Source organism: Oculina patagonica, chromosome 10, assembly GCF_052425735.1.
Source record: "Oculina patagonica isolate OP01 chromosome 10, crgOcupat, whole genome shotgun sequence".
NCBI classification, from domain to species: domain Eukaryota; kingdom Metazoa; phylum Cnidaria; class Anthozoa; order Scleractinia; family Oculinidae; genus Oculina; species Oculina patagonica.
Genome location: NC_135767.1, coordinates 9,530,421 through 9,542,386, shown reverse-complemented (window position 1 = coordinate 9,542,386; position 11,966 = coordinate 9,530,421). Strand labels below are relative to the sequence as shown.

The window sequence follows — 11,966 nt, the reverse complement described above, 5'->3', positions numbered from 1 at the left end:
GAAGAAAGTAGTCGAAAGGTTGCTTACTTAAAGCAGCTATGTCACGGGGATTTCCCAAGATGTTGGTCTTAACTGTTCTGAATTTAGTGGTAGGCTACTTAACCCACGAAAATCATTATCTTTGAAAATAAAAAAAAAAAGATATGAAATGAAGGTTAGATGGACTTCCGTGCTGCCGACATGGCTGTACTTCCCAGAGTTCCTTTCGGTCACGACTAAGAAAATTACACGCTTGCAAGCATAGCTCTAATCAAATGGTAGTTAGTCAGACTCTTTATTTTCTGAACTCAGTAGGTTTTAATACTGTTTATGTAAGTAACGGATGAACACGGCAGCAACAACGATCCAAATGAACTGCCGAGTGAACAGCCTAACATGTGCATAAGCACATGAAAGGTCTAAACAAACAGACCGAGCAGACGAAGGTCGAAAGTGCAGAAAACCATCCATAAGACTGACTGACTAGAGGGTTTACTGACTAGATGGTAAAGAAAAGTTCTAAAAGTTATTTTTGTGTAAGTAACAGATGCAGTGACTGGCTGTGGTGGTTTACTAAGTAGTGACCTGTTGACCTTATTTAATTTTATCGCTCAGGTAAATTGCCTTTGTTATTTAAAATAAGGAATTTATAATAGCGAGCTCACTTATAAGTTTTCCTGGATCGGAGTAGATTGTCATGTCAAAGCTCAGAAAGTCTGCCATTCTCGTCAGTGGCACAGTGACAGACCCGTTAGAGAGATAATTATTTCGCGAAGAGTAAGCTAGAAAACAGGGTAACAGCGCGCGGGAAGACGTTACATTGATCTTTTTATTTGTATTGTAAGGTACCGTTTAATTAAAAGCCAAATCAGGGTAAATTAATCTCTCTAAACCGCGTTTCAAACTGTGGTACCACAGCTGGCCCTACGTGGCTGAGCTGACTGTGATCACATACAATGCAAGTTACAACGACTCATATTTCAAATAATAATGGGTCGCTTTTGGCATCGCTGTCGTACTTGCCATTTGTGCGAGGGTCCTAAGGTTGTGTCGTACCATTGACATCACTCCTTATACTACTGAGTATTGGTTTTACCTTTGCCTCCCTATCCACGAAACTAAATCTCAAACGACCATTGTTCAGTTGTATCCAATCAGAAAGAGGCTGGGGAATAGCGTTTTCCCTTCTGCACCACAAGTTGGTGCTTCGCATTCGGACAGCTAAAAAATTTTGGATATCCATTTTCGTTTGAGGGCTTGTTCCGGACCGTTTGGATAAATTTTCTGGTGCATAGTTTGAAAGCTGTGTGATAGGATTATCAGGTCGAAAATTGGCTCGGAGCTGGAAGTTTACTACTTTGGAGCTGTTGGAGTTTTCACCCTTCCCATAATTAGATATATAGTAAACAGTGAAAGCAAAATATCGTTTGATTGACTCAAATTCGCCATTTTGAGTTAAAAGAACGACACTACACAAAAGGTAGGAAACTCATCATCTATTCAGTACAAATTTGTTAATGTTTTGCACCATTATACCCAATTCTACAAACCATTCGGTAAATTCCATACATTCTCTATAAAAATGTAAATGTTACAAACTGTACACAAACAGTTTGTCTGGGCGCCCTGTGTTTGAATCGGTTTTTTTAGCTTTATTTCGTTCGCGCTTCGACTCCTTCGATCGAGGGCCGCTTCTTCTTTAGATTTGTTTGATATTACTAGTCAGCGAAAGCAGTTTGTCGCTTTCGTGTGTGGTTGTTCGCTCGCGGGAAGGTGTTTTCTTACCTGCTCGTTTTGTGCTTTTGCTTCTTTGTGCTAGAAGGCGTTATCGCTTTCTAGCTTTCTTTCCGGTTTGCCTTGCCATTCCGCTTTTCGGTGTTTGTCCTTTGTCGTCTGTGGTGTGATCACAGTCGATTTATTTTGCTGTTTTTAGGTCGCCGAACTGATTTGGTCGGTGCCTGTTTGCTAGCTTACATGACTAATTAAATATTCTGTGTGGGTGAAGACGGTTTTCCTGCCTTTGCGTTGCGTGTGTCTTTTCGCTTTTCGTGTTAGGTTCATTTGCTAATCTTTTCGGTTTTATTCTTCGGTGCTTCGGTTTAGCTTTCATTTTACTTGTTTCATCCTTGCCGCTTCGTTTTTTCAGACTGGTTTCTCGGCTTGTTAACCTTTTTCGGGTTGTTTTCGTTGGCCTGATTTACTCATAGTCGGTTTTAATTAGCTTTCCTTTGTTCTATATTTACGCTTCTTAACCTTTCGCACTTCTGCGGCTTTCATTAGCGCCTTTGCTCTTTCGTGTGTTTTACTTTTTTCGCTGTTTTTTCTCTGGGCTTTTTTCTGCAAAGTCGCTTTCATTTAATTGCTGCGTGTCCTAAGTCTGGCGCTGAGTATCACGAGAAACAAGGAACAGACGAAGTATAAACAACAAGAGAAGACTGTATTTCGGCCATGTTCGATCTTCATACATCAATAATCCCAACATCTCCCCCCTTATAAAATACAACAATGGGCGCTATAAATGGCCTAAGAGAATAAACAACTGACAGTCAATGTAGACCACTAGGTCAGTTCATAGTCTTTTAACCTCAAAGGAGGTTTGATGATCCTCGTTCTTGTTCTTGTATTGCCAAGAATGGGTTCTGGAGGTTTGTCTTGGCTAGCTGGAGTTGCAAGGTGCGCGGAACCAGTGTTGAGAGTCTCTCTGTTCCCGTGTGTTGTGGTGGTAGAGTTTCTGCAGGAGGAAGCTTATTAGCTACAGGTTCTTCTACTTGTGGTCCTATGGAGAGGTTGCCGTTGTCCGGTGGTGGTTCCTGGATCAGTGACAGGGCGGTGGTCTGTGTTGGTGGAGGAGACTGTTCAACTGTTGGCGTGATATGGACCCGGTTTCTACGGATGTTGCATGTGGTCGGTGGGTTCGTCTTCTCTAAATTGCAGGTGATGCACATCTTCCCGTCATCGACCGCTGCCCCTGTTACTGGGCATTTGGCTGGGGGTCCGGTTGTTGCGAGTGGGAGGAGGGATTGAACCTCCCCGTCGTTGTGGTGGTTGGCCATTTGCCAGGCACACATTGGCAAAGTGGTCATTGATACCGCACTTTGAGCATGTTTTGCCCCTTGCTGGGCATTGTCTCCATGGGTGAGGTCCCCGTTTGTCTCCACACCAGTGGCATGTTCCAGGCTCTCTTATAGCTTCATTTCTCTGTGTTTCACCCAGTGGACTCGTTCTTCGATGGTTGATTTTGAGGAGTCTGCTATCAGCTTGAACGCAGTAGTCATTGAACCTGACTTAATAAACCTGACTTATAAACAACAAGAGAAGACTGTATTTCGGCCATGTGCGATCTTCATACATCAATAATCTATATCCCGGATCAAGGACCGAGAGGGGTCTGAGTAAATTTGAAAACGCATCTCTTTTTACCCGGATAGGCCAAAATCCTCTCCAAAGTGGGTATCGTCTTTAAGTTTACCCGGGTTATTCTGGACGGAAAATATGTTACGCAGGGTTTTTAAATTTCGGGCAAAGTACTGCCTTTATAATTGTTATTGTAGGCGGGCAAAGTCCTGTTTGCCTTCATAAACCATATCTAATTGTTATTGTAGGCGGGCAAAGTTCCCGTTTGTTCATAAACCGCATCTAATTGTTATTGTAGGCGGGCAAAAGTCCCGTTTGTTCATAAACCATATCTAATTGTTATTGTAGACGGGCAAAGTCCCGTTTGTTCATAAACCATATCTAATTGTTATTGTAGACGGGCAAAAGTCCCGTTTGTCTTCATAAACTATATCTAATTGTTATTGTAGACGGGCAAAAGTCCCATTATCTAATTGTTATTGTAGACGGGCAAAAGTCCCTTTTGCCTTCATAAACCATATCTAATTGTTATTGTAGACGGGCAAAAGTTCCTGTTCTGATCCATCTCGCTTGAGATGACCCCGAAAGCGTCCCGAGCTTTGAAGAAGATCCGAAGCGATTCACCAGCAGTGTAACCGTTAAACTAGATTTATTATTTGGTGTAAAAGAAAGCTTTTACAACACTAGCGAGTGAAAATTCCGACTACCTCGTGTAGCTAGTACATCCCATAATATATGCTAAGAGCGCTGTCCAATAGAAAAGCGAGAAAAAGTCATGTGCGTAAACAAGGCACAAAGAGTAACGCAATAAGTCACGTAACAAGGCTAAACTAAAAAATACTGAAATAATGTAGTAAAAATGGGACAGCACACTCCTCGCCTGATATTATTTAAGGAAATGTCACTAGAGTTCTGGGTAACGACAGTTTTGAATCAACAATTTAAAGCTCTGAAATCAATGTCATGTCCAATATGTGAAGCACTAACTGCTTGAAGATCAAAGTCATATCCAAAATGTAAAGCACTAACTGCTTGAAGATCAATGTCATATCCTAAATGTGAAGCACTGTTCAAAGTTCATCCAACGGTGGTTCTCATCTTCTTGAAATCGTCCTCACTCCTCAGTAATATGACCTCAGTTACTGGTCTTCCTTGATCCATCCTTGGCTGTCAGCAATTCAATCGCACCTTCCCATCCGCACTGGTGAAGGTTTTGGTGATCCAAGAAATTGGCCAGCTGTTCCTTGGAAGATCTTTGCAGCGGAGGAAAACAAGGTCACCCTCTTCGAGGTTCTTTGTCTCATGTTCCCACTTCCTTCTTGGCTGGAGTGTAGGGAGGAACTCTTTTCGCCATCGGTGCCAGAACACATTGGCCAGATGCTGTACTTGTCGCCACTGCTTACTGTGTAGGTCTGCACAGCTGAAGTTTCCTGGGGTAGCCTTCAAGATTTGGGTCTTCTGTGTCAGCAGGATGGCAGGCGTTAGGACTGGTTGGGACTGGAACAAGAGGTCTTGCATTTACAATCCTATCATCCGTTCCCAGGCTCCACCAACATGAGATGAGTGGGGAGCATTGAAGATCCAATCACAGCCCTCCGAAGCTAAGTAGGACTGAATAGCGACATCCATTTCATTGAGTGAAGCTTGGAGTTCGTTGTATGCTCCAACGAAGTTGGTACCGCAGTCAGAACAGAGCTGTACCACTGGTCCTAAGAATCGTCCAAGTGCATTGATAAAGCTTGAAGAGTCCATGGACTCTATAAGCTCAATGTGGATGGCTCTTGTTGTCAGGCAGGGGAAGAGTACGTCCCAACGCTTGCTGTTAGCGACTCCACCTCTTGTGCGTCTGGCACTCACTAGCCAAGGACCAAAGACGTCAAGGCCGACAAAGCTAAATGGAGGAGCAGGAGTTAGTCGGTCAACAGGTAGATTGGCCATTTTCTGAATCTGCTGTCTTCCCCGCAATTTCTTGCATTTAATGCAACTGTTGATGACGCTGTTGATGAGGCGTTTTCCACCGAGGATCCATAGGCCATGGCTCCTAATAGCGCCAAGGGTGAAGTGACGACCTTGATGCTGGACTCTAGCATGATAGTAGCGGACTATGAGAGTTGTTGCATGATGCGAGCTCGGCAGGATTAAAGGGTGACGTTCTTCGAACTTCAGGTCTGCATGTTCAAGGCGACCACCAACTCTTAAGAGCCGCTCTGCATCAATGATTGGGCTGAGTTTTTTTAGCATACTAGTGGAAGGTAACTTTTCAGAATTCTGAAGGAGCTTTAACTCTTTTCCATAAGCCTCTAATTGCACGTTCTTGATGATGATTGATTGGGCTTGTTTGAAGGTCTGCACTATAAGCAATGTTCTTGGTGCCGCATGGTCACCTTCTTCTGCGGGTGCCTGCCTTTTCCGTGAACGGGCAAGTATAATGAGCCTTGCGATTGCTTTCAAGAGTGTGAACCACTGTGAAAACCTGGAGAATCTTGCTGATCCAAGACATTTGTTTCGCTCTAATCGAGTAGTCAGCACCTTTACTTCGGGGCGAACCTCGGGGTCGTCCTGTTTAGCTTCTGAGGCTAAGCTGCTGACTGGCATGTCGGCGGCCACATGCTTGTTGTGGAGAAAGGCAGGACCAGTATGCCAGATGCTTTCAGAGAAGTTTTGCCCGTCCACAGATCAGGTAGCGAGATCGGCAGGGTTCAGCTGCGACGGTACGTAGTGCCACTGGTTTGGAAGAGTGGATCTTCTTATTCTCTGTACCCGATTGCTGACGTAGATGTAGAATCCCCTGGTTTCGTTGCTGACATACCCAAGAACAACCCGGCTATCTGAATAGTAGACGATGGCCTGTGGTTCCATGTCAAGCTCTTCAATAACCAGCGCCGCGACCTCAACTCCCAGTACCGCAGCACACAGCTCCAGGCGAGGCGTAGTTGTGGCATGAGTTGGAGCTAACTTCGCTTTCCCCAAGACAAATGAGACCTGGACGTGTCCGTCATCATGAATAGATTTCAGGTAAGAAACTGCTCCGATGGCATCGTTTGAAGCGTCACAGAAGGTGTGGAGCTCCACACGGTTAGCTGCATAAAGTGGCTTTGACGAGTAAGCATGAGGAACTCTGATCTGATCTAGGGCAAGAAAGCTCTGGCGCCAAAGTTCCCAGGCTGGCCTCCGTTCTTCAGGAAGAGGTTCATCCCAATCTTCCGGCTGTGCATTGCAGAGGTCAGCTGACATAGACCGAAGAAGAAATTTTCCCCTGATGGTCACCGGCGCTGCTAAACCCAGAGGATCATACAGACTGTTAATGGTCGACAAGACGCCGCGTCTTGAAAATGGCTTGTTCTCTGAAGAGACTTTCAGAGTGAAAGCATCTGATTTTAAGTCCCAGAACACACCGAGAGAGCGCTGGACAGGGACGTCCGTGGCTTGATCTTCGTCTGGAAAGGCCTGTGTTACCTCTTGTGTAAGCGCAAGTTGGCTGTAGCTAGCATGGCTCGTGTTCGCTTTAGCAGGTCTATGGCTTTGGCTGGAGTGGCAACAGATTTTAGGGCATCATCCACATAGAAGTTCTTGTCTACAAGTTCCTTGGAATCTGATCTGAACTCGGACTCCCCTACCACAGCGGTTTTTCGAAGACCATAAGTGGCGACTGCAGGGGACGATGTGTTTCCAAAAACGTGCACCCTCATTCTGTATTCCGTCAGGGACTTGGCTGGGTCATTGTCTTGATACCAGAAGAACCTGAGAAGATCTCTTTGTCTCTTGTCAACGAGAAATGAGTGGAACATCTGTTCGATGTCTGCCATGAAGGCGACTGGGTCCTGGCGAAACTGTATAAGGACGCCTCGGGTCCCGAAAGCAGCAGCTTGTTTAGGGACACCTTTCCTGACTCGGCTGCGGAATCGAAGACCACCCTGATCTTCCCTGGCTTCTGCGGGTGGTACACTGAGTTACTGGGTTTTTTGGAGAGTCTGGATGGAGTGCTGATGTCGCTCTGGCATTCACTGCACTTTATAAGGCACGATGGTTAGAAGAAGCTACACAGCGGAAACAGACACCATGTTGACTCAACAGGTTTTTTCTCTCATTCAAAGTTTTTAATCTGAAGACTCGACACTTGCTGAGAGGCGTGATGTGACCGATGAATGAAGCACCATTTTCGAGTATCGGGAGCAGAGGAAGGTTGACCGCTTGAGCTAGTAGCATTTTCAGAAAGTTCAGTCTTTTGCACTGTGAAGCCTTCACCTGGGTTTGGAGGTTTAGGTGGCTTGAAGGGAATTCTTGAGGAGCGAAGATTTCTTGTATCCAGGTTCTCTATCGCCAAGTAAGGGTCGTTTCTTTCCTGCGATATCTCTTGGATAAACTTAGCAAATTCACTAAATGGAGGATAGTCTGCAGCTTTCTGAACTTTGTATCGATAAGCGTGATGTTGCCATCTTCCTTGAAGGTCATCTGGAAGCTTAATGAGTAAAGGTTTTAGGAACGCCGGTTCATCAAGGACTTTCAGACCACTAAATCCTCCATCATTCTTTGCACATTCCAGTTCAAGCAGCAAATCTCCAAGTTCCTGTAGTCCTTTATTATCCCTGGAATTGATTTTCGGAAACATTGTCAGCTTGTTAAGGTGCATTTGAGTTACGACTGCATTTGAACCAAATCGCTCACTTAATTTCTTCCAAGCTTCCTTTAAGCCCTCTTCAGGATTCTCAACATAGGCGTTTCGCAGGCGTTGAACTAGTCTCTCTGACTGGTTGGTGGTATTTTCGATCAACAGAGTTAATGTTTCGCTCGCGGTAATTTCTACATCTCTGACCATATTTTCAAACGACGCCTTCCAGGTTCGAAAGTTCTCAGGTCGGTTGTCGAACTTTTCGATCTTATTAGCCACGAGTTCTTGCCTTGCCATAAATTGAATATAGGATTCCACATGCTTAAGAGCCTTAGGTGGATCGGCGTTTCCAATTTGAAGTGGACTGAACTCTCTAACTTTACGATTTGACTTCTCATCATTGGTTTGTTCCTCCTTGAGATTCCCGTTGGGACGAGTCCCTCGAGTGCTTTCTTCATCCATGTGTGCCTTGCTGAAATCCCATACACACTGGGATGGGTCCATGAGTGGCAGATCTGGTTTCTGGGATTGATCGGCAAAGGTGGGAACGAGTTCCTCATCCATCGCGGATTCTCTGGGTCTGTAGGGAGAAATTCCCCGTCTTCCATGAGAGCCAATGCGCAATTATCTTTTTCACTGTTCTGATCCATCTCGCTTGAGATGACCCCGAAAGCGTCCCGAGCTTTGAAGAAGGTCCGAAACGATTCACCAGCAGTGTAACCATTAAACTAGATTTATTATTTGGTGAAAAAGAAAGCTTTTACAACACTACTGACTAGCGAGTGAAAATTCCGACTACCTCATGTAGCTAGTACAGACCATAATATATGCTAAGAGCGCTGTCCAATAGAAAAGCGAGAAAAAGTCACGTGCGTAAACAAGGCACAAAGAGTAACACAATAAGTCACGTAACAAGGCTAAACTAAAAAATACTGAAATAATGTAGTAAAAATGGGACAGCACAGTCCTGTTTGTTCATAAACCATATCTAATTGTTATTGTATGCGGGCAAAAGTCCCGTTTGCCTTCATAAACCATATCTAATTGTTATTGTAGGCGGGCAAAGTCCCGTTTGCCTTCATAAACCATATCTAATTGTAATTGTAGGCGGGCAAAGTCCCGTTTGTTCATAAACCATATCTAATTGTTATTGTAGGCGAGCAAAAGTCCTGTTTGTGTTTGTGTTTCATAAAATTAATTAAATTGTTGTCGGCAAAGTTCGGGCTCTATTTAATTGCTTTTGCAAGCAGGCAAAGTCTCCTTTGCTTTCTTAATCTTATTCAATTGTTGTCGGGCAAAGCTCCGGCTCTATTTGATTGCTCTTGTAGGCGGGCAGAGTCCCGTTTGTTCATAAACTTATTTAATTGTTGTAGGCTTCATTTAATTGTTATTGCAGGCAGGTAAAGGTCCCGTTGTATTCGTAGAGCTTTGGTTAATTGTTGAGTCCTGTTGTTTGGATTTGTTTGTCTTTTCTGTCTATCATGGTTCTTCTGGCTCACCTTGCCCAGACCCTGTCGATCCAAACTGGCAGGAAGCTTACTGATAAGTCCTGCAAGGACATTGTCAAGGCTTTCTTTTACTGTTTTTGACCCTAGGTGTTGTGGCCATTCAGATTGGTAACGAAGTGGTCTGGGTTACGTTCGTTACTGATGAGGATTACAAAAGGACAATTCAAGAGCTGGTGTTCGGCTCTTTAGTCTGTATTGTAAAATCCTTGGGGGTGGACCCCCTATAACCATGGTCCACGTTTTCGACTACCCTTTTGAGGAGGACGATCTTTAAAAAGCAGACTTATTTGTTTGATAAAGGCATCTATAGGGGGACAAGGTTTGTCTCTTTAGTGCTAAAGGCATCCTCCCTCGGTCCCTCGCGATCAATGGCTACATCTGCCGTGTTTGGTACAAGGGTCAACCCTTTGTGTGTAATTTGTGCGGTGTGCAGGCACACAAGTCGTCTGCTTGTTCCAATAGGGACAAGTTTCGGAGGTAGGGTATTTTGCCCGTGCTTGTCCTAGAGCCCTCTATGAGCAGAACGATGACGATAACCGTGTGTCTGTCATTGTGGCTGGGCCTTCCGTTTCGGATGCTCCCCCTCCCCCTTCTTCTTCAGTTTCACGCCAAACTGACTTTTTTCTTCTTCGGCAGCTTTTGCTGAAGAGCAAATTGTTGAGGATGACGGTGGAGTTCCTCCACCCTCTCCTGATGCTGAAAACTCTTCTGTTTCTGTCCCTGCTAATCCTGTTGAGGGTGGCAGTGGTTCTCCAACTGTACCGGCTTCTGTGGAGGCTTCGTCTGGAGGTCAACAGGATGGCTTTGCTGATGACGCTTATGCTTTCACGTGTGATCAGGCTATGCCTGACAGTCAGGAATCTTTGGTTAATGGGTCGCCAGTGGACCCTGGTGATGTTCCCCCTTTGAGTGATGGGTCTTAAGGCGAAAATGTTGTTGTCTTAGAGGAGGGGCTGTCTTCTGGCCGGCTTCCTGATCCTTACATGCATTCATCTGGTAATGACTCTGAAGTTGTGGATTCTGGCTTTTTGGCTGGTGACCCCCCTGACTCTGTTGTGTTTCTATGGATGAGAGTCCTGTTCCCCCGGAGAAGGTTCCCCCCTCTCGCTCCGATGGTGTTAGAAGTATGATTAGGAAAAGTCGTCTTGGTAGAATTTTAAAGAGGTCGGCTCCAAAAAAGGAGCCGTGCATAACATGCTGTAGTGAGTGACAGGCCTTTTCCTGGCAAGCGCAACAAACGCTAAATTCCGTTTTCTCACATTAAATGTGAATGGACTGCGTGATCCTAACAAACGCATGTCCTTTCTTAAGTGGTTTGGCCATTTGTCCGTTGATTTTGTTTGTCTTCAAGAACTTTACATTTTTTCGTGAGTTAAGTGTGAGCTGTGGTTTTCGTCGAGTGGTTTTTCTGTAGTTACTTCCCCTGTTACTCTTCGTTCGTGTCGTTCAGCTATTCTTTTTAGGTCTTCTTTTTCTTAGACTAAATAGTCTTTTGATTCTAGTGGTCGTTTTGTGCTTGCTCATTTAAATCGTGACAGTGTGTCTTTTGGTTTGGCATGTATTTATGCCCCGAACAGAAACCCGAAAGAGATGATTTTTTGGAGTATTGCACTGACCAAATTGTTGTTGCGGCCCTACTGTCATCTGTGGAGATTTCAATTGTGTTTTTGACAGGTCTTTGGATCGTCCTTGTTCGGAGGCCTCTGACACTTCCCGTGAGATTATGGTTGCTTTTAAAAACCTTTTTAATGAGTGTTGTGTTTATGACGTTTGGTGCTCCCTTCACCCTGCATCTTCGGTCTTTACTTGGCTTCGTCCGGATGGTTCTGTTTCCTCCAGGATTCATCTTATTGGTTGTCTTTTATCCTTGTCTCATCGTGTGGACTCTTGTCGTATCATTTCATGTCGTTATTCAGACCATTCGGCCGTTGTCTTGAATTGTGTGAATTGTGATGTGCTGAACCCCTTTCCCACTGGCCCAGGGCGTTGGAAATTAAATGTGTCCATCCTTGCCGATCAGGAATTGGCAGCCTCCATTAAATCTTTTTGGCTACATTGGCGTACCTGTAAGAACTCCTTTGTCTTCCTTCAGGCGTGGTGGGACAGGGGAAAGGAAAAATTGAAAGGCGGGCCGTCATCTTAAGGTCCTTCACCATGTGATTCATTGCGATCAAAGTTGCGGCGTCAAGGGTACCGGTATATACATGTATCGGCGAAAATGTGGCCCTCTTGCGTGATGTCGTGAGGTTCACGGAGGAAACGAACTCTCCTGCTGTGATCCTCTACTTGGACCAAGAAAAGGCAATTGATCTTGTGGACTGGAATTGTCTTGTGTCAACTCTCAATCTTATGGGCTTTGGCCCTTCCTTCATTGCGTGAGTGAAACGTTTGTCTAAGGACATCCGCAGTGCCGTCCTCATCCATGACAGCCCGCTACATTAGTGAGTTCTTTCGCGGGGTGTGCGGCAGGGTTTTCCCCTCTTGCTGCTTCTTTATGTTATATCAATGGAGGTCTT

General features: G+C 44.9%; 1 protein-coding gene across 1 annotated transcript; it reads right to left on the bottom strand.

Annotated features, from left to right (window-relative positions):
* Window positions 1-4,851: 4,851 nt before the first annotated feature.
* On the bottom strand, window positions 4,852-5,928 carry LOC144667215 (uncharacterized). Its single transcript, XM_078528621.1, has one exon. It carries the CDS (start codon window positions 5,926-5,928, stop codon window positions 4,852-4,854), a length of 1,077 nt encoding a protein of 358 aa, XP_078384747.1.
* Window positions 5,929-11,966: the final 6,038 nt, after the last annotated feature.

Excerpts from the sequence above, each read along its gene's own strand:
- LOC144667215 (XM_078528621.1), bottom strand. The coding sequence starts at position 5,928 with ATGCCAGTCAGCAGCTTAGCCTCAGAAGCTAAACAGGACGACCCCGAG.